This window comes from Chlorocebus sabaeus, chromosome 2 (assembly GCF_047675955.1).
Source record: "Chlorocebus sabaeus isolate Y175 chromosome 2, mChlSab1.0.hap1, whole genome shotgun sequence".
Classification (NCBI taxonomy): Eukaryota; Metazoa; Chordata; class Mammalia; order Primates; family Cercopithecidae; genus Chlorocebus; species Chlorocebus sabaeus.
In genome coordinates, this window is record NC_132905.1 from 58091161 (window position 1) to 58112582 (window position 21422).

Genomic DNA, 21422 nt, shown 5'->3' on the forward strand with positions numbered 1-21422 from the left:
GGCTTTTTCTAAAGATTTCAGACAAACACAATATGCATCTTTTTCACAATACTCTATGCTTTTTAGACTAGGCTCTAGTTATAATATTTAGAATTCATGAAGTTTTCTGTGGTGAATTAGCTATAAAAATTATGTATTTCAAGGATAACATTATATCTTCAGCTTTATGTAATATTGTAACTTGCTTACATCCATTTGTGGATTTGAGTCAAAATACTTAATGATCTTTGCAGTGAAAATAATTTGGGAGTGGAAAAAGATTTTGTTAAAACTGGCAAGCCACATATAGAAGAATGAAGCTGGATCCTCATCTCTCACCTTATACAAAGATCAACTCAGGATGGATCAAAGACTTAAATCTAAGAGGTGAAGCCATAAAAATTCTAAAAGATAACATTGGAAAAAACTCTACTAGACATTGGCTTAGGCAAAGACCAAGAACTCAAAAGCAAATGCAACAAAAACAAAGATAAATAAATGGGACCTGATTAAACTAAAAAGCTTCTGCACAGTGGAAAAAACAACCAGCAGAGTAAACAGACAGCCCACAGAGTGGGAGAAAATATTTGCAAACTCTGTATCCAACAAAGAACTAGTATCCAGAATCTACAAGGAACTCAAATGAATCAGCAAGAAAAAACCAAATAATCCCATCAAAAAGTAGGCAAAGGACATGAATAGGGAATCCTCAAAAGAAGATTTACAAACAGCCAACAAACATATGAAAAGATGCTCAACACCACTAATTATCAGGGAAATGCAAATCAAAACCACAATGGAATATCACCTTACTCCTACAAGAATGGCTATCATTTAAAAATTAAAAAACAACAGATGTTGGTTGGCTTGGATGTGGTAAAAAGGGAAGAGTTTTTCACTGCTGGTGGGAATGTAAACTAGTACAAGCACTATCGAAAACACTATGGAGATTCCTTAAAGAATTAAAAGTAGAACTACCATTTAATCTAGCAGTCTCACTACTGGGTGTCTGCAGAATGGAAAAGAAGTCATTATATGAAAAACACACTTGCACAAGCATGTTTATAACAGCGCAATTCACAATTGCAAAAATACGGAACCAGACTAAATGCCCATCAACATAGAGTCTTTTATCTACACATTGGGTACAGTATACACTGTTTGGATGATGAGTGCACCAAAATCTCAGAAATCACTAAGGAACTTTTCCATGCAACCAAACACCAACTGTTCTCCCAAAAGTATTGAAATAAAAAAATTTAAAATTTAGTAAACTTAGTCAATATACAAAAAGGATAATCATGACTGAGTAGGGTTTATTCTAGGAATGCAAGTTTGGTTTAACATAAGAAAATCAGTGTAATTCACCATTTTAACAAACTAAAAAAAACCCATATGTTTATCTCATAAATGTATAAAAGGCATTTGAAAATCTAACATTAATTCCTCATAAAGACTCTTAGCACTCTTTCAATTTGATAAAGGTTATTTTTGAAAAACTTACAGCAAACATCACACATAATGGTGAAAGACTAATTCTTTTACCCTTAAAGTCAGGAACAAGTTAAGAATGTCTGCTCTCACCACTTCTAATCAAAATTGTACTGGAGATTTGAACCAGTGCAGAAAGATAGGAAAAGAAATGAAAGGCATCCAGATTAAAAAGGAATAATTAAAACTATCTTTTACTCACAGACAGCATGACTACCTATGAAAAAAATCTGATGGAATCTACAAAACAGCTACTAGAACTAATATATACAAAATTAATATGGAAAATTTCGTTGTATCTCTGTATAATAGCAATGAACAATCAGATGGAAATACTATCTAAAACAGTACAAATATTAAATCTGACAAAAGATATTCAAGACTTCTGTGGTGAAAACTACAAAACATTTCTGAGAGAAATTAAAGAAGACCTAAATACATGGAGAGATATTCTATGTTCGTGGGATATTGAATCTTTAAATCAGTTCTTCCCAAATTCAGCAAAATCCCAATCACATTTTCAGCAGGAATTTTTATAAAAGTTTAATTAATTGATTCCAAAATTTATGTGAAAATGGAGATAACCTAAAACAGGCAGAGCAACTTTGAAAAATAATGAAGCTATAGAATAACACTAACTGATCTCAAGATTAATTATTATAAGATTCTTTTTTTTTTTCTCCATTGCCCAGACTGGAGTGCAGTGGCATGATCTCAGCTCATTGCAACCTCCGCCTCCCAGGTTCGAGTGATACTCATGCCTCAGCCTTCTGAGTAGCTGGGATTACAGGTGTGAACCACCACACCTAGATTTTTTTGTGTGTATTTTTAGTAGAGATGGGGTTTTGCTATGTTGGCCCGGTTGGTCTTGAACTTTCAGCCTCAAGTGATCCGCCCACCTTGGTCTCCCAAAGTACTGGGATTACATGTGTGAGCCATTATGCTTGGCCTAATTATTATAAGGTTATTGTAATGAAGATAGTATAATATTGGTGCTAAAGTCAACAGTAGGTTAATGGAATAGAATTTTAAAAACTCAGAAATAGACTCAATGTATATAGACAACTGATTTTTGACAAAGGCACATGGCAATGTAGTGGAGAAACAATAGTCTTTTCTTTCTGAAACAACTGAATATCCATATACAAACTTTTAAAAAACTCAATCCGTACCTCATACCATATACAAATTTAGCTGCAAATGAATCATAGACTTGAATGCAGAATTCAAACCAATATAACCTCTAGAGAAAACATAACATACGAGAACTTTGGGTTAGGTAAGATTTCTCAGAAACCACATCAAAAGCACAATACAAAAAAGAACAAATTGACCAATTAGGTGTCATCGAAATTTAAAACCTTTTCTTTTTGAAAAATACTGTTAAGAGAATGAAAAGACAAGCCACAGACTGGGAGAAAATATTTGCAAATTACATATCTGACAGAGTTTCTACAACATATTTTTAAAAACTCTCAAAACACGACAATATAAAATAAAAAAACTAATTAAGAATGGGTAAAAGATTTGAAGTTTCCAAAAGAAGACATCACATGAAATGACACTCAATCTCATTAGTCATTAGAGAAATGCAAATTAAAACCACAATCAAATACAACTATACATCTATTAGAATGACCAAAACTAGAAAGATTAAGCATTCCAAGTGTTGGTGAGGATGTAGAGGCAGTACGGTGCATCCACACCATGGGTACTACTCAGGGACAAAGAGGACTAAAACACTGATGCGTGTAACAGCATGGATGAATTTCAAAGTAAATATGCTGAGTGAAAGAAGCCGGATCAAGAGTAAATGCTATTTGATTTCAGTAATATAAAATTACAGAAAGTACAAACTACTCTACAATGACAAAAATCATATCAGTGTTTGCCTGTGGTTGGCAGAGTAGAAAGGGTGGGAGTGAGAGGCACATAGGAACATGGAAGCTTGGGGGGTGATGTGTCATGTTCATTATCTTGATCGTGGTGATATTTTTATGGGTGTACACGTAAATCAAAGCTTTTCAAAAAGTATACTTCAACTGTATGTAGCTTATTGTATGTCAATTCTGGTAGGTTGGCACAAATTACTTTTGGTGCACAAATAGTTGCAGTTTTTGCCATTACTTTAATGCAGTTACTTTTGGTACAATTACTTTTGCACCATCATAATACCTCAATACAGTAGTTTTTTTTTTTTTTTTTAGAAAAAACTTAGTGCACCTTTCAAGGTAAACAGAAGAATATGAATAATGGAGTAATAACTAACATCTCCAGAGAACCAGGAGGCGCCTGCACTATGCTAAGCCTCTGTTTCTCTGTCTGTCTGTCTGTATTTTATCCTCATAACACCCTTATGAAGTAGATGCTCTTCTCATCCCCTTTTCACAGAGGAGGAAACTGAGGCTACATAGTGTTCCCAATGCCACGAGGCTGGTAAGCTGTAGAGCCGGGGTCTGAACCCCGGCAGCTTGCTCCAGAGCTTGGACTCTAAACTGCTGCAGGTGTTGATTAATTTTCATGTCTTGCTGTCATCATTTGCAGGGAAATATTGCCAAAGAAGCTGCATCCAAGGAAGCTTTAACAGCAGTCCAAAGTGGAAGTGTTAGTGAACCAGAGGTACGGTTTGAGGAGGGCCTTTGCATGCCCCCTGGCCACCCCATGGGTTTCACACCCCTCCTGACCTCCCTGCCTGTCGCCACCAGTTCACACCTCCCACCTCCTTTAGGACGTGCTGCACCAAGCCTCACCTCCTTACCTCTTCTCCTGCTGTGATTAATCTTTTCTTCTGTATTCTCTGCATGGCCTGTACGATAAGCTGCCATTTGTACATAAATTATTTGCAAAAATTTTAGTAAATACAGCTTATCTCTCCTTCCCATTGCCCAAAAAGAAAACATTTTGGAGAGGCAAAATATTTATAAGGGTTTTCTCTGTATCATATGCACATATATACACTCATGTCTGTATCTAGGTGTGTTATTAATGTATGTCATTCACATGCATCTGGGGATTTGGGAAGTCCTCTTTCCTGTTACAAATTCAGGCCAAGGAGTGTAGCATCTTCCACCAGTGCAGTGGCCATCCCTGGGGACTTCCTCATCCTTTCTTGATTTCCCTTTATCCTACCCATGCCTTTGCAGGTGGTCCCTTGACCACTTCATTGGAGTGTCCCTCTTGTTCCCTGCCAGAAGCCTGGCGGTTCCGGAAGAGATTGGCAGGGTCCTGTGAACCCTGCTCAGGATCTCGAACTTTTCCTAAGGAGCAGAGGAGGGTGTTGTAGGCCTTTGAGTGGGAGATTGGTACAATAAGGCATTTTCATTCCCTGATGATGAGCACAGTCCTGGAATTTCAGTAGTTTCCCGAGAGCCTCTTGGTGATGGATGGACTGACTCAGGAACAGAAGCCTAGAGCACCCTTGAGAAGGGAATGGAGCATGGGGCTTAGTCATATCCACAGAGGCACTGGGACAGATTCACTGAACTTAGACTAAGCCCAGACACTGAAGTTCTGCCAGAGGGCCAGGTTCTCCAGCCCCGCTCCTCTCTGGATTCTGACCAGTAAAGGAGTCTACCCAGAAGTCAGCTAGGCATTGAAGTACCCCTTTCTCATGGCTAACACTGAACTAGAAAACAAAGCTTGGACCGATAACCCAAATGGGCTTCCCGTTTCTCCTTACTGAATTAAACGCCCCCATGTGGTTGTAGGCAGGCCTCACCCGTGGGGCAGGGTCTCCCCACTCCCAGCTAATTGCAGGGAGGGGAGAAGAAAACACGCACCCTGGAAGCAGGATGTGCTGCCATAAAGAGACAGCACAATGCAGGCACAGGGTCCAGTTTTTGAATCTCACATTAGCGTGTGCTGTTGGAGCCCCACCCATATCCTCTAGCACTTATTCTTCCTGAGCACCCTGTGAGGACAAGGAATGCAAGTGCCTGGTCTTCCTTCCATGCCGTGTTTGCAGCAGCGCAGGCGGTTTGAGGAAGCAGCCATCAACCAGTGACTGAAGGGATTGGAGAATCAATACGCCAGCTCCTTCACCTCTTAGATGGGACCACTCTGCACTGTGTTCTCTAGGCTCCCAGAGATCCAGGTGGGATCGATTCACCGTAGTCACCCACATCTTGAAGCGCCCCATGCTGGCAGCCTCCCCTTCCTCACCTCGCACGCCACTCCTCTTACAGAGTGTCCTGGCTTTGCTCCCCAAGTAAACTACTGACTCTCAGACTCTTAGTTCGGGGTGTGTTTCTGGGGCAGCCCGCACTAGGAGACTCACTGACCAGTCGGTCACTCCCTGTGCCCTAGGGAAGAAAGTTGGGGTGTAGAAGAGGACAGCACTTTTCTCTCTAATATTCCTGAGAGGATAGCCGTTCCCTTATGAACCCAAGCAAGGATGTGGATGGAGGGCCAGGGTGCCTGCCCCCACCACTGCATCAAACATGTTGGAACCCCACAAGACACCTGAGTCAACAAGGTGGATTGATCTCCTAGTTTTATCTCCTCTCCCTACCGGAGAAAACCACTGAAATGACAGTAAAGGAATAAAAAGGGCACAAATCCACAAAGATGAGATGGAGAGGAAATATTGGAAGATAAGCACTTTAAAAATATTGAGACTGAAAAAATCGATGGAGGAGTTTACACTGGCTTAGCACAGCTGAGGAAGGTGAAACTCAAGCATCTTTATGAGAGGAAAGACTGGCGAAAAGTGTGTGAATTCTGCACAAGGCTGAAGACTGGAGGTTTGCAGAAGGCGGGGTGAGGAACTGGGCTGAAAAGCTGGGCAGTCTGATGTGGAGGGACTGGAACACTGGATCCCTGCAGACTTCAGTTAGGTTGTCAGCCACACCCCAAGTGAGAGGATAAAATGACTATTCTCTAGAGAAATTGAACAGAGGCTGCTGCTAATTCAGATTTAGCCTGTGCTGCATGGGCGTTGTAATGGTGAAGAATAGAGAACAGACAAGTAAGTGGAATTCTCCATTTCGAACAGAGGAATCCACAGTCCCTCCTCCAGCCATGCCCTCTCGATGCCAGGAGCCAGGCCTTATATTAGTTTCTATTGCTGCTGTAACACATTACCCCAAACTTGGTGGCTTATACAACACAAATTTATTATTGTGTAGTTCTGGAGGTTAGAATTCCAAAATGGGTTTGAGTGTGCTGAGCTTCAGGTGTAGACAGGGGCGTGTTCCTTCTGGAGACTCTGGGGGAGAATCTGTTCCCTTGCTTTTGCCAGCTTCTAGAAGCCACTTGCATTCCATGCTCTGTGGCCCCTTCCTCCATCTTCAGAGCTGGCAGCGCAGCATCTTCGTCCTTCTGACTCGGACCTGCTGCCTCCCTCTTAGCAGATCCCTGTGATTCCACTGGACCCCACCTGGATCATCCAGGAGCATCTCCTCATCACAGAACCCTTCATGTGATGACATCTACATAATCCCTGTGCCCTGAAAGATAACATATTTACAGGTTGCAGGGACTAGGGCCTATAACATCTTTGGGGGCCACTGTTCCATCTACCACAGTCCCCCGTGCAGGATATTGGAGAACTTAAGTCCCCCCAAAACTGACAGGCCCAAAGAAAATACCTTCAGATAATGTCACTGAATGTTGGCCACCCAATCATAATGCCATATCTCTGCCTGATCACCCCATGAAGTGCCCCAGTTAGCCAGTGTCTGTGGAGTTTTGCTTTTCAAGCATGTTGCTTTTGGGAAGCTAACAATGTGCTCTACTGATATAAGGGCCTAAATGATGCACAGAAAAGACAAAGAAAAGACCTGGAACTTACGAAATAGGAGCTGCAATACAGGCAGGCCGGCAGAGCTGCAAGTCCAGATTAGAGGGGAGAAAAAAGGAAGCTCATATATTATCTCAAATGCCTGATCATTTGGAAAATAGTGGTGACCAACATTTGGCAAATCTAATAAAGCAAGTGAAAAATTTAGGAAACCAAGTGAATAAAAACTAAGCACACAAATGAAAACATTGTCGTATTACACTACTTTCCTCAGCAACAACAGAACTTACACATTCATATTAGTGTAAATACTTATGGATTTAACCCTGAATTGTGATGTAATTATCCTGGGGGATAAGATGTGGGGAAGAGGGTAGGATAAGAGGGATTAATCTAGCCACTACATCAATATCCAGTAGGAAATTCTAAGAACGAATGAATTTAGAAATAGCACCATAAACATACTGTTCAGAAATATAGAGGTAAATACCCAAAGAAATGAAAAGGTCAAAAGTTCTGTTCAATGGGGGTAGAGACTTGGAAGGACAGAGAACTGCTGATTTTCTTAATAAATGTTTGGTGCTGATATTATTTTAAATTTTTTTATATGCATGTATTACTTTGATTTAAAAGAACTCCTTGAGGGATCTCAAAAGGAATCATCTTCTGAGTTTTGACACCTTTTTAGATGCACCTGAACCAAGACAGAACAGCCTCAGCCCTGACTTTCCAGGTGGCTGTGGTCCATTTGACCTTCCTGGGCTCCACCTCCCCACCACAGTTACTCCTAGGACCACCTGACCAGTCCCAAGATTCAAAAATTCTTGTATCACAATGAACACAGTTTTAGGGAGAGAAGTATTTTGCTTCCTGAGTTATTATAATATGTATATAATACTACCATGCTCTAATATCTACCCCAGGATGCAGTTAAAATATGGACCCTATGTCAAAGGCCAACTGAAACTATTTGTCTCGTGTGAGACCTTCATGTAAGAACTAGTTTTATTTTTCTTTATTATTATTTTTTAAATTTTAAGTTCTGGGATACATGTGCAGAACGTGCAGGTTTGTTACCTAGGTATACACGTGCTATGGTGGTTTGCTGCACCTGTCAACACGTCATCTAGGTTTTAAGCCCTGCCTGCATTAGGTATTTGTCTTAATGCTCTCCCTCCCCTTCCCCACTCAACCCCCCGACAGGCCCCAGTGTGTGTTGTTCCCCTCCCTGTGTCCATGTGTTCTCATTGAAGAACTAGTTTTTAAAAACATTTTATAAATTTTGAGTATCTCATTAAGAACCTCTCCTTAAAACCAGGCCTGGCCCAGGATGAGTTGTTTCGGGTGAGACAGTCACACCTGTCCTCAGAACGGTGTCATGTAGAGATAATGCAAACACCAGCCCACTAAATTATAGGGAATTGACAGGATTCTCATTGGCTCCTCCTGTCTCCTTGCTCTAGGACATAGAAAAACTCAGTGACATCTCCACTGGATATGCACAGGATCACCGTGTCAGCAGTAGGAGCTTGGCATCGTTCTTACTGCCTGAAGAGCCCGTCCAATTCCGCCCCATCTACAGGGGAGCCTCAGCTGCTTTTTGTATTCAGCTGTTTTTTATTGATGAGAAATACGAAGCAAGGCAAGTACTGACCTTCTGGCTGGCTGTCACAGTGAGAATCTCTTCTGGCATTGGTTTACAAAGCCAGTAATTTCCAAACCTGGCCCGCATCCTAATCTCCTGGGGAATTTTTAAAAACCACAAACTCCTAAGCCCCATCCAGAGATTCTAGTCCATCACATTTTAACAAGGGCTACAGAAGTGGGTTAGAAAGCTGGCCCACCTATGTAACAATTGGGAATCTGGAAAATTATCACTTACATAACCACATGCTGCTCCCATTCTGTAAAGTTTGCAGTTCTTGGAGAATTTGGATTTGGGTTATTGGTTTTCTAGAGTCTTTGGTTGCAAGTAACAGAAAATCCAACCAAACTGGCTTTGGAAAAAAAATTGAATAATTGCCTCACATACCTAAGGATAACTCCAGTGATGAGACTAATTTAAATATGGCTTGATCTAGGATTTATTTAGATAACCAAATCAAGGACCAAGTTTCTCTGTCTACCTCTTCAGCCTGTGTATTAGTTTGTTTTCATGATAGTGATAAAGACATACTCAAGACTGGGAAATTTATAAAGAAAAAGAGGTTTAATGAACTCACAGTTCCTTATGGCTGGGGAGGTCTCACGATCATGGGGGAAGACAAAAGCCACATCTTACATGGCAGCAGGCAAAGAGACAATGAGAGCCAAGTGAAAGGGGTTTCCTCTTATAAAACCATGAGATCTCGTGAGACTTATTCACTACCACGAGAACGGTATGGGGGAACTGCCCCCAGGATTCAGTTATCTCCCAAAGGGTCCCTCCCACAACACTTGGGAATTGTGGGAGCTACAATTCAAGATGAGATTTGGGTGGGGACGCAGCCAAACCATATCACCCTACTTCCCTACTATTGGCCCCTTTCTCAGAGGAGTGCCCCATCCTAAGCCTAAGACCACTGACAGTCTCAGGTCTGCATCAAAATCCAGTGAGGAGGACTTGCCAGGATGGGCCCAGCTTTTTCCAGCCAAAGTCCCATGAGGGCTGACAGGACTGTGTGTTCATTCCTGAGCCAAAGGCTGTGACGAGCCCATGCCACAAGGAGATGGAGGAGATGGGCTCCATCCCTTAGCTCATGCTTTACCCAGAATCTGCAACTGGTGCCTCAGCCACATGGAATATCTGAGTGAGGGATAAGTTGACACCCAATAGCAATCCAGCAAGCAAGGAGGAGGCATGCATGGTGCTGGGCTTTGTCTAAAGCCCCGGCTCCCACCAGACCTCATAGCTACCCACCCCGCCCCTCCAGAACTCCCGTATGTTCAGTGCTTACTGTTCTCCTCTAGTCTGAACACTGGACGCTGCCCTCAGTGCCTGGATGCCACATCTCCTTAGCACCGACTCCTCATCTGTTCATAGAACCATCTCGAAGAGGAAATGATTGGCCCATTTTGATGGAATGGAAGGCTCTAGAATGTCTTTTAGATGACCAAGAATAGCTGGACAGTTCCTCTCCAGAGGATCTGTTTAAACATGTTCCCAATCTCCCAGCATCCCCTGGAACCATGTTGTACTTTAACTTTTTCCATCTTGAGTTTTTGGCTTCTGTGGAGATCTGGGACATTGAAAAGATAAATTCTTTTTATTCTAATTGTGTTGTAGACATCTAAAAACTTGTAAAGCCTATCTGTATTTGTTGCTTTATATTTATTTTATTGGTACATTTAAATATGATTGTGCTTAGAGTATACTTTTTGAATTTTGAAACAGGAATTTGATGACCCAGTGTAGTTTGCCTATGAACTTACATCTGCAGCTAGTCAGAAAATCTTCAACGGATAAAAGGGAAAAAGATCAGAAGCAGCCTATAATATTTCCCACCTCTCCTCTTAACTCTTTCAAAACAGACAGGAAGGATCGGAGGCACAGAATGACCAATTTTGTTTTGGCTTTTCAAATGCACAGAGATTATTAATTGATGTGAAAGTGCCTTCAGTTCTGCAGAATACTTTATTACTGGCATATGAAGCTTGCGACTTATGCGCCCCATTAGTGTTCAGCTAGACACACGTTCTGACTAGTGGTTGGCTAATCACTGCCCGAGGGGAGGGAGCTGTAAATCTCTGTAAATGTCCACTGATGTTGCATTTGCTTGCAGGGCAGTGACAGTGCTTACTGTCTTGTTTACAGGTCTCTGGATTTCATGAATTTTGTTTTCAGTCTTTTTTCTGTAAGTACATGCTGAATTTTGAGAACTGATTTTGTAAGCTTAGAGAAGTTATATAAAAGTAAAATGTCATAAATTTATTATGCTATGAATGTTGAGGTTTGTGTTCTGAGAATAAGGTCAAATGGCATGTCATGAGCTCATAAAAATAGAAAGTATTGTCATTTTCAAGAATTTTTAAGTCATGCTATTTTAGCAGTTCTCTTTAAATGCAAAATTTCTTTTAGACATAGCCTTACCAGTGTTTTATCAGAATCAAATCATTTATAGTAATATATGAAAATGTCAGAAATTAAAGTAAATGATACAGTTATGTTATTTGATAGATTATGTTGGCTATAAGTGTTCTGAAACCATCATAATGCTTTTCTGAGGGTAGCAAAGTAGGGACTTGTTGATTTTCAGGTTGGTATTTCTTTCCCTACTAGTTCCTCAGGCCTGACTTCATGCCTGTCTTGTACAGGGGGCTCAACCCACATTGGTGAATGGGCCTGCAGGCTAATATCCAAGTGCAAATAAGATTCTCCGTGTCAGGGTGTCCTGGGCTTCTGCCTACATTCTTGTCTCATTGTTCTCTAGGGATGGAGATCCAGCCAAACTCTCACACTTCTTTATTGAAGGAAAGAAAATGGAGAAGGAGGGTTTGAGGGACAAAATGCGTTTTTATAAAGACAGGCCTGTTAGTTAAGTAAAGTCAACAACTGTACTTCTTCAGTTGACTGATTTCAATAAAAATATCTATTGCTTTATATTTCCTGGATACTCTTTCTCATGAGGCAAAAACAAGTATACTTTAATTATTTTGTCTTAAAACTGTGTGATGTTAAGTTTTATTTCCTCATTTTTATTATAATGAAGCTATGTAATAAGGCAATACGTTCTCCATCATAATTTTTAAAAATTGATTATTAAGGCACTTTCAAAACAATGTAGATTACCCTAAACATAGGATTTACAAAGTTGGTTTCCCTCAAAGACTCCTCAAATAAATTTCACTAATTTTAATTGTTTCCTATTTTAAAGTCCATGTAAAGGTAAATCTTTAACATTATAAAAGTAATGCTGGCTTTAAAAAGTTACAAGAGCTGTTTACATTTCAATTCTATTTGACTTCGGAACATGGACGACAGGAAAAAAAATAACCTTGATTGCTTCATCCTTAATCCTTCAAATCCAAGATGAAGCAACTCATTATAGTTAGTCTCCCCCTCCCAGAGAAAGCCCACCCAGACTTGGCACCCAGTCCTTATTTTCAACTTGAGTATTTCAGCAACTTGACTCTCAGTTTCCCCTAAAGGAGTCCTGCTAATTTGCTAAAAAGAAGGAAGTTAAGGTCAAACAATGATTCACTCCTTTGAGCTGCACAAATGTCCCCAGGGTTTTGGATTAGCACAAGTAATGCCTTCACAGGGTTCAAGAGGAGGCGAGATCCCAAAGGGACAAATTAGCTTTGGGAAGAGCAGGCTGCTTCTGCAGGGACCTGGCAGAGGATCAGGCAGCTGCGTGAAGCTCAGATAGCCTAGAGCAGCACTGTCCAGACATGGATTGTGAGCCACGTCGGTAATTCTGAATGTTCCAAGAGCCACAAGGAAAAAAAAAGAAAAAGGAACAGATGAAGTTTATATGATAATATCTTTTATTTAACTTAATGTGTCCCAATCCTGTTTTTAAAGAGACAGGGTCTCACTTTGCAGCATGCAGTGTCGCAATCATAGCTCACTACTGCCTCAAACTCCTTGGCTCGAGAGATCATCCTGCCTCAGCCTCCCAAATAGCTGGGACATACCACCATGCCCAGCTAATTAAAAAAAAAATTGTAGAGATGGGATCTCGCCATCTTGCCGAGGCTGGGCTCGAACTCCTGGGCTCAAGTGGTCTTCCCATCTTGACCTCCCAAAGTACTGGGGTTACAGAAGTGAGCCACTGTGCCTGGGCAAATGTAATCATTTCAACATATAATCAATATGAAAACTTATTAGTGAGCTATTTACATTCTTTTTCTCATGCTAAGTCTTTGAAGTCTAATATATATTTCACATCTATAGCACATCTCAATACAAGTACTGAATTTTCATCAGAAATAGTTCATCTGTATTTAGATGTTATAAAATTTACAGTTGGATAAGTAGATTCACACAAACCAAGCACACATAAAACTTTTCCAGTAATGGAATTAAGTATCAGTTTTTTTTTATTTAAATGAATTTAAACGAAATAAAATTTAAAATTTAGTTCTTTTGCCATACTAGCCACATTTCATTGTCTACTCTACTGACAGGGCAGGCCTAGAATAGGTGAATGACAGCCCTCAGGACATGCAAGACCTCTTGTGTCTACTAACTAAACCCACTGCCTAGGTTTAGTCATGCTCATGGATCTGTTCATCCAACTGGGATCATGTCATGATAAAATACATACACGTTGGTTTATGGATAATCACAGAATTTTAGAGCCAAAAAAGGCCTGTAGTATCATCCTCCCGTCTCTTAAGAGGAAGGGGCCACTGGTGTAAGGTCACTTAGGAAGCAAGAGGCCTAGGACACCATGCTACCTCACTGACTTTGTGACACAAGTGAACTTGCAAGTATGAATTGTCTTGGTTTAAAAACTACTTCCCGAGAAGAGTTATGCTGAATGACTGCCATTGTTTATAAGATTAATTTATTCAGGTTTCAGTAAGACACAAAGATACTTTTTCCATGCCCTTGTAGTTGCTTATTTCGTGAATTTTATGTGATTATTTTCCAAATTACAGGAAAGGTAATTTGAGTATCCTCTCCTTAATGAACACATTTTGCTTCTAGTTTTCTTGGTGTTTTTTAGAGAAATTTGTTTTTTGATTAATGGTTTTTTATTTTTTCTCTGTGTCCTGGTCTTTGATGATGTTAGGATAAGAACTTCTGTATAATTTCTCTGCCCCGTCTCACCCCTGAGTTCATCCTCATCCAGAACTTCATGAAAATGGTCCCTTTCAGCACCTGCACCCTCGAGCAGGACCTCTACGTCTTCCACCGGGCCGGCTTGCTCAAGTGAGTAGACACATGTTTGGCCACACAGCAATCCATGAAATTACAGAAGACAAGGGAACAAGGAGCTCCCTGCTATTTTAATAATTTATTTTAAAGATCATCTTTTATTAGAAGAGGGCTTGATTAAGTGATTTTTAACTAATACATTTAGAGAAAGAATGGCACTTGAGAAGAGATTTGTCCTGTCAGATATTAAAACATAATAGAGCTCCACAACAATCAAGACAAGGCCACGTTGACTGATTCTGTAGGCAGAACAATGTAACACAAGAAACAGACCCAGTATAGTAGGAACTCAGTGTGCAGATTGAGCTTTGTGTGTGTGTGTATATAATACATTCATGACAAAGTGTGTGTCACAACAGTGGGGAAAGGAAGAATTCTTCTGTAAATGGTGGGACAAAATGAAGATAGAAACTTTTTTGATACTCTATCGTAAAATAGATTCTCAGGTGATTAAAGAGTGAAATGTAAATATTGAAAACATAAAAATTAGAAAATATATTTAGAGTGCTAGGTTCTGTGCCAAGTTCTGGGAATACAATGGTGAACAACATACAGACATGGTCCCTGCCTTTTCAAGGCTTATGGACACACATAGTGTAAAACTGCAACTGTGATGGGAGTAACCAGTGCTGGGCATGTGCTACTGAGCGTGGAACATTGGGAGAGTTGGCCCAGCCAGATGAAGCTTTCCTGAGAAAGTAATATGGAGTGCTGGATGAGGAAAGTGAGTAAAGATTGACCTTTATCACGTCTCAGAATGAGAAAGTTCTTTTTAAAACATGAAAGAAAAAAATTAAGGTTTCTTATACTATACCAAGTTTTTTGAACCACCTGATTTAATTAAAATGTAACTGACCAACAGAAGGATGTTTTAAACAAATATGGCAGACAAAAGGTGGGTATATTTAATATATAAAGAGCTTTAATGAATCAATAAGAAAATCATTTAATTCCTAAATAGAACAATTAATTAAAGGCATGACCAGATTGTACAGGAAAAAAAAAAACAAAAATCAGTGTATATTTAATATCTTCTATCTTATTTTTACAAAATATTCTGAGGCTCATCAAACTGCACACTTGAAATGAGGGCCTTTTATTGTATGTAAATTAGACCTCAATAAAGTTGACGCACAATCTTCTGACGAAAGGTTTGGTGGAGGAGCGTCAGAGAGCTCGCTCCGTAAGTGCTGTGTTAACCATTTGAGTGAAACTTTGAGAAACATCCTAGATGTTCACTTCATAATTAGGGACTGCTTAAATGAATTTTAGCAAGTTCATTTAGTACATTATGATGAAGATTTGAAGAAATAAAACCAGATTTCTGTATCCTATGTGGAAAGATATCTAGGATGGTGAGAAAAACAGTCAAACAACAATAGTACAAGTACTAATACTAATGATAATTAACATTTATTGAGGATTTGTAGTGTGCCAGGCGCTTTCTTAATAATCACTTTCCGTGTATCAACACTCACAGTGACCTAATTAGTTAGGTATCATTATTCTCATTTCACAGGTAAGAAGACTGAGACATAGGGAAGTTGAGTAACTAGTCTACAGTCCACACAGCAGAAAGTGGCAGAACTGAAATTGGAACCTAGGCTTTTAGCTTACAGAGCCAACTCATGACCACCCCACATACTGTTCCTCTACATGGTGTGGTTGGTGTAATCCCATCTGATTGTTGTAAAGTGTTCATAGGTAGAGGTCAGCACTATTGCTAAACTGTTGTATCAGAGTGACCCCTAAACAGAACTGCCTTGAGCCAGTTCTGTCTCTGTCCTGCAGTAGTCCAGACATGAGCACGTGGTCTAAGGAGACTGTCAGCTTTTTTCCCATGAAATTGTCCAGGAACTGAAGTTCCGTCTCTTATTGTTCCTCCACTCCATAGAGCAAGGGTCTTTACCTAACATATCCAGAGAGAAGCATGAGGTCTGTGAATCTGGATGGGAAGGAAAGCGACATCTTTATTCCACTAACCTGTAAGTGAAGTTTAGTGTGTCCTTCCATTGTGACTGGAGCTAGCAGGTCTCATAGTGTTAGCAGAAACCACGACTTTGTAGCCAGTAGAAATGACAGATATTTTCGTTCATGTTTTTGTTGTTGCAGATGTCTCAAAAAGATCGCATATATTTACCCTACTTTGAAATTTCAGTGATTTTATTCTCAACCAGAATTTGTTAGTTAATGCATTAACAAAGAGGCACAGGCATTACTGTAACATATTTTTAAAAACATTTTGCTAACTGTGTTTCAAGATAGTTTGTAATCCTCTGTGTTTTATTTTATGAATGTAGAAACATTTGTCTGGGAAGGAGTTCACAGCATCACCAGAGGGTTAAAGGGCTCCGTGGCATGCAAGAGTTTCAGACCCATGGCCAGAGTGGACTTTTCCTCCTTGTGCTCAGAGCTAGCTCGGAGCGCTGTAGCCACATTGCAGCCCACAGGGAAAGGTGGAACGAGAAGTGGAGGAGGGGAAGCACTTTCCTCTCAGGGGACGTGAATTACCTCTGTTCATATTGTGTGCTAAGGAACTCGGTCTCATGGCCCTACTTAGCTGCAAGGGAGCCTGCAAGATACGTTGCTGGCAGGTTGGGCATGTGCCCAGTAAGAAACTCAGTTGATTCCTTAATTAAAAAGAAGAGGAAAAAGGATACTATGCGAACGTTATATCTAGTTTTTATCTTGTGTATGTATAGAAGTTCTAAAAAGGTACATAGGATCATTAACCTTATATGCCTCTGGGAAACAAGACTGGGAATTGTAGGTGAAGATGGTGACTGACATTTTGCATTACATCTATCTGTTATGTTTGATTTTTTTTGTTTTAATTAATAAACTTTTTTTTTTTAGACAGCATCTCATTCTCTTGCTCAGGCTGGAGTGCAGTGGCACAATTATGGCTCATTGGAGCCTCAATCTCCCAAGCTCAGGTGATCCTCCCATCTCAGCCTCCCAAGTAGCCAGGACCACAGACATGTGCCACAACACCTGGCCGATTTTTGTATTGTTTGTGGAGATAGGGTTTCATCATGTTCCCCAGGCTTATCTTGAACTCTCCTGGGCTCAAGCAGTTCACCCACCTTGGCCTCCCAGTGTTGCAATTACAGGCGTGAGCCACCACACCTGGCCAATAAACTTTTTTTCAAAAGAGTAGTTTTAGGTTTACAGCAAAATTGAGCAGAAAGTGCAGAGAGTTCTCACAAGTCCCTTCTCCACCACCATATACAGACTCTTGCATCATGAACATCCGACACTAGATTGGCACATTTGTTGTAATCGATGAACCACCACTGACGTATCATTATCAACCGATGTCCATAGTTTACATTAGGGTTCACTGTTGGTGTTGTACATCCTATGGCTTTGGGCAAATATGTAATGACATGTATCCACTGTTATGATGGCACACAGAATAGTTTTCCTCTCCTAAATATCCTCTATGCTCTGTCTGTTCATCCCTCATTTCCCACAACACTGTCAACCACTGGTCTTTTTACTGTCTCCAGAATTTTACATTTTACAGAATGTCATAAATTTGGAATCGTGTTAGTAGCCTTTTCAGATTGGCTTTTTTCACTGATTAATATGTTTTTAAGGTTCCTCCATATCTTTTCATGACTGGCTAGCTTATTTCTTTGTAGCCCTGGATAATATTCTGTTGTCTGGATGTACCACAGTGTGTCTACCCATTTATCTAATTGAAAAACCTCTTGTTGCTTTCAAGTTTGAGCAGTTATGAATAAAGCTGCTATAAACATTCATGTGTAGGTTTTTATGTGGGTGTAAGTTTTCAACTTTTACATGACTACCAAAGAGTGCAATTGCTGGATCCAGAATATGTTTAGTTTTACAAGAAACTGTCAAACTATCTGACAGAGTGGCTGAGCCATTTTGCATTCCCACCAGCAGTGAATGAGTTCCTGCTGCTGCACACCCTTGCCAGCATTTGGTGTCATCAGTGTTTTGGATTTTGGCCATTCTAATCAGTATGTTAGTGGTACCTCGCTGTTTTAATGACATGTGGTGTTGAGCATGTCTTATATGCTTATTTGCCAACTGTGTGTCTTCTTTGGTGAGGTGTGTGTTTAGGTCTTTTGCCTATTTTTAAATGGGTTATTTCTGTTTGAATTTTTAAAAATCAGTGGGTGTGCAGTACTTCTGTGACAGAAAAATGTAGTTAATTTTTTCTACACTGAGATTTTATATTGTATTATGATTCAAGTAGAATTTTAAAAAATGTACTTTATACTCCGCATTCTTAAGTGCATTGGTGACTTTTTTTCTTGGAGTTTTCACTCTGAATAAATCCAATTGAATGAAGGCACTGGAGATGGAGAGCAATGAGATGATACGGATCTAGGAAGGGGTCATCGGTCTGGCTGTAGTAGCGGCCTTGTTCTTAGTAGCTTTAATTACATAATTTACATTCATATTCTTTTCTTACACACTCTTTTACTATGTCCATGCATTACTTTTCTTAAAAATAAAATCTAAATCTTTTAAATGATGAGACTTTCCACACTTGTCTGGGAATTAGTTTGGTTGCAGTGGAGCCCTGGCTTTTCTTCGTAACCTTTTTCAGTGCCAGCTTCTTTTTCTTGAATCACTTGCATTTAAAACTGGAGCTCCTGATGCATACCTGGGTTCTTTTCTGAAATATTAAAGACTCAGAAGCTGAACTAGTTTTTGTGTCTTTCACAAGTCATGTGTTGTCGCAGTTGCCACCTGAGCCCTCATCAGGAACCGTCCTTCACAGCCTCCTCCAGTTTGTCGCCAGCACACCTGCCAGCCCACACCAGGTTCCCTGCCTGTGTGCTCCTGTAGCTTCTCCAAGTGCCATGGTTGTGCCCATTGCCTTTTTCCATTCAAGAAGCTATGCACGGTCCCATAGGGGAAGGCATCCCTCGAAACCCACACGCTATCACCATTAGGGGTGCACATGGCAGTGGGCAGTTGTTTTCTACAGAAAGCATAGATCTCCTCTTTAATTGTTTAAACCATATTCTAAGCATAAAAAGCTTTTTAGTGAAACCACACATTTAATGTTAAAAATGGTAGCTTTGCCTGTCAATATTGCTCAGTTCCTATAGGGAGTACAACATCGTTCTTCCCTCTGCTCTTTTAAAGTCCACACTCCTGCACCCTCTCCAGGCAGCTGATCGTGGCTGCAGGAGTGGAGGAGAGAAAGGAGGGTGGCCAACCTGAAGAGGCTCCTACAGAAATGAGAAGGAAGAGCAACCCCCACCCTTACACCCCAGCAATGTTTGTTTTTTTTTTTAAAAAAAAATGAGTGTACTAACAAATGAATTTGATGGAATTTCATATCACACAAAATGAAGTTTGGAAATGTGAGAGTAGGTGAGACCTTAAAGAAGACTTCCCATCACCTTTCTGGGTTCCTGGCATCAGCTACCCTGAGGTGGCAGTGCCTGCACAGGGCCATCCCCTTCTGTCCCCGCATCCCCATGGCATTGTCTTTAAGTGCCAAGGTGTTTCCAGCCAGTCCCCTGCACCTGCGTGTCAGCCAGGAGGGCAAGAGGAGCTCAGGTGCAGCAGCCAGGGTCCTTTGTAAGTCAGGGCACTATCCAGTGATGCTCAGTGACATGCACCCTTTGTATCTGTGAGGACTCACACCTGGCTTTTAGAAAGTGAGACTTTACAAGAACTTGTTTGTCCCTTGAAGAAGGCCATCGGGGTGGGCTGGGCATACGGCCATCATGGACCGTGGCATATTCTTCCTTCTTGCTCCTTAGCACCTGGCTTCCCTTCTCAAGGTTACCTCATTTTACTCAAGGACAGTTCTTTCTTCATATGCTCTTCAGTTCCACTGCAGGTGTGGTCCAGGGATCGGCAGCAGCAGCATCTGCTGAGACTTTGCTAAAATGCAGAATCCCAGGCCCTGCCCCAGGTTTTCTGAATCTGTGTTGCTAATAAGTGCACCAGTTGACTTTCATGCACATTAAAAGTTTGAGAAGCACCGTAGGGGCTTCTGTTTGTTTGTTTGTTTGTTGTTGTTTTTTGAGATGGAGTCTCACTCTGTCGCCCAGGCTGGAGTGCAATGTGTGATCTTGGCTCATTGCAAGCTCTGCCTCCCAGGTTTCATGCCATTCTCCTGCCTCAGCCTCCTGAGTAGCTGGGACTACAGGCACCGGCCACGATGCCCAGCTAATTTTTATTTTATTTTTTATTTTTAGTAGAGACGGGGTTTCACCGTGTTAGCCAGGATAGTCTCAATCTCCTGACCTCCTGATCTACCCACCTTGGCCTCCCAAAGTGCTGGGATTACAGGCATGAGCCACTGTGCCTGGCCAGGGCTTCTGCTTTTTTAGTGAATACATCATCTGGTAGAAAAGAATTGTGATTTATTACAAAAGAAACTATCATCAGAGTGAGCAGACAACCTACAGAATATGAGAAAATTTTTGCAATGTGTTCATCTGACAAAGGTCTAATATCCACAGTCTACAAGAAACTTAAACAAATTTCCAAGAAAATAACAACCCCATTAAAAAGTGGGCAAAGGACCATGAACAGACACTTCTCAAAAGAAGACATTCATGCAGCCAACAAATGTGAAAAAAAGCTCAAAATCAAGCTCAAAATCACTGATCATTAGAGAAATGCAAATCAAAACCGCAAAGAGATAGCATATCATGCCAGTCAGAATGGCGATTATTAAAAAGTCAAGAAACAACAGATGCTGGCAAGACTATGGAGAAATAGGAACACTTTTACACTGTTGGTGGGAATGTAAGTTAGTTCAACCATTGTGGAAGACAGTGTGCTGATTCCTCAGAAACCTAGAACTAGAAATACCATTTGACCCAGCAATCCCATTTCTGGTATATACTCAAAGGAATATAAATCATTCTATTTTGAAGATACATGCATGCATATGTTCATTGCAGCACCATTCATAATTGCAAAGACACGAAATTAACCCAAATGCCCATCACTGGTAGACTGGATAAAGAAAATGTGGTACCATAGAATACTATGATACCATGGAATACTATGCAGCCATAAAAAAGAAACAAGACTACGTCCTTTGCAGGGACATGGATTCAGGTGGAAGCCATTATCCTCAGCAAACTAACACAGGAACAGAAAACCAAACACCACATGTTCTCACTTATAAGTGGGAGCTGAATGATGAGAACACATGAACACATGTGGGGGCCAGGAGGAACAACACACATTGGGGCCTATCAGTGGGGGTCCGAGGGGAGGAAGAGCATCAGGATAAGTAGCTAATGCATGCTGGGCTTAATACCTAGGTGATGGGTTGACAGGTGCAACAAACCACCATGACACACTATGTAACATATGTTTGTCCTGCAC

General features: G+C 40.7%; 1 protein-coding gene across 5 annotated transcripts in view; it reads left to right on the plus strand.

Moving 5' to 3' along the window:
- The window catches only part of CFAP61 (cilia and flagella associated protein 61), a 282902-nt gene that overhangs the window by 86934 nt on the left and 174546 nt on the right, over positions 1-21422 (plus strand). For all 5 annotated transcript variants that reach the window (XM_073008639.1, XM_007961384.3, XM_007961391.3 and 2 more), the window contains 4 exons: positions 4015-4089; positions 8674-8852; positions 11004-11043; positions 13930-14069. In XM_073008639.1, coding sequence (XP_072864740.1) covers positions 4015-4089; positions 8674-8852; positions 11004-11043; positions 13930-14069 — 434 coding nt within the window. The remainder of the gene's footprint in view (positions 1-4014; positions 4090-8673; positions 8853-11003; positions 11044-13929; positions 14070-21422) is intronic.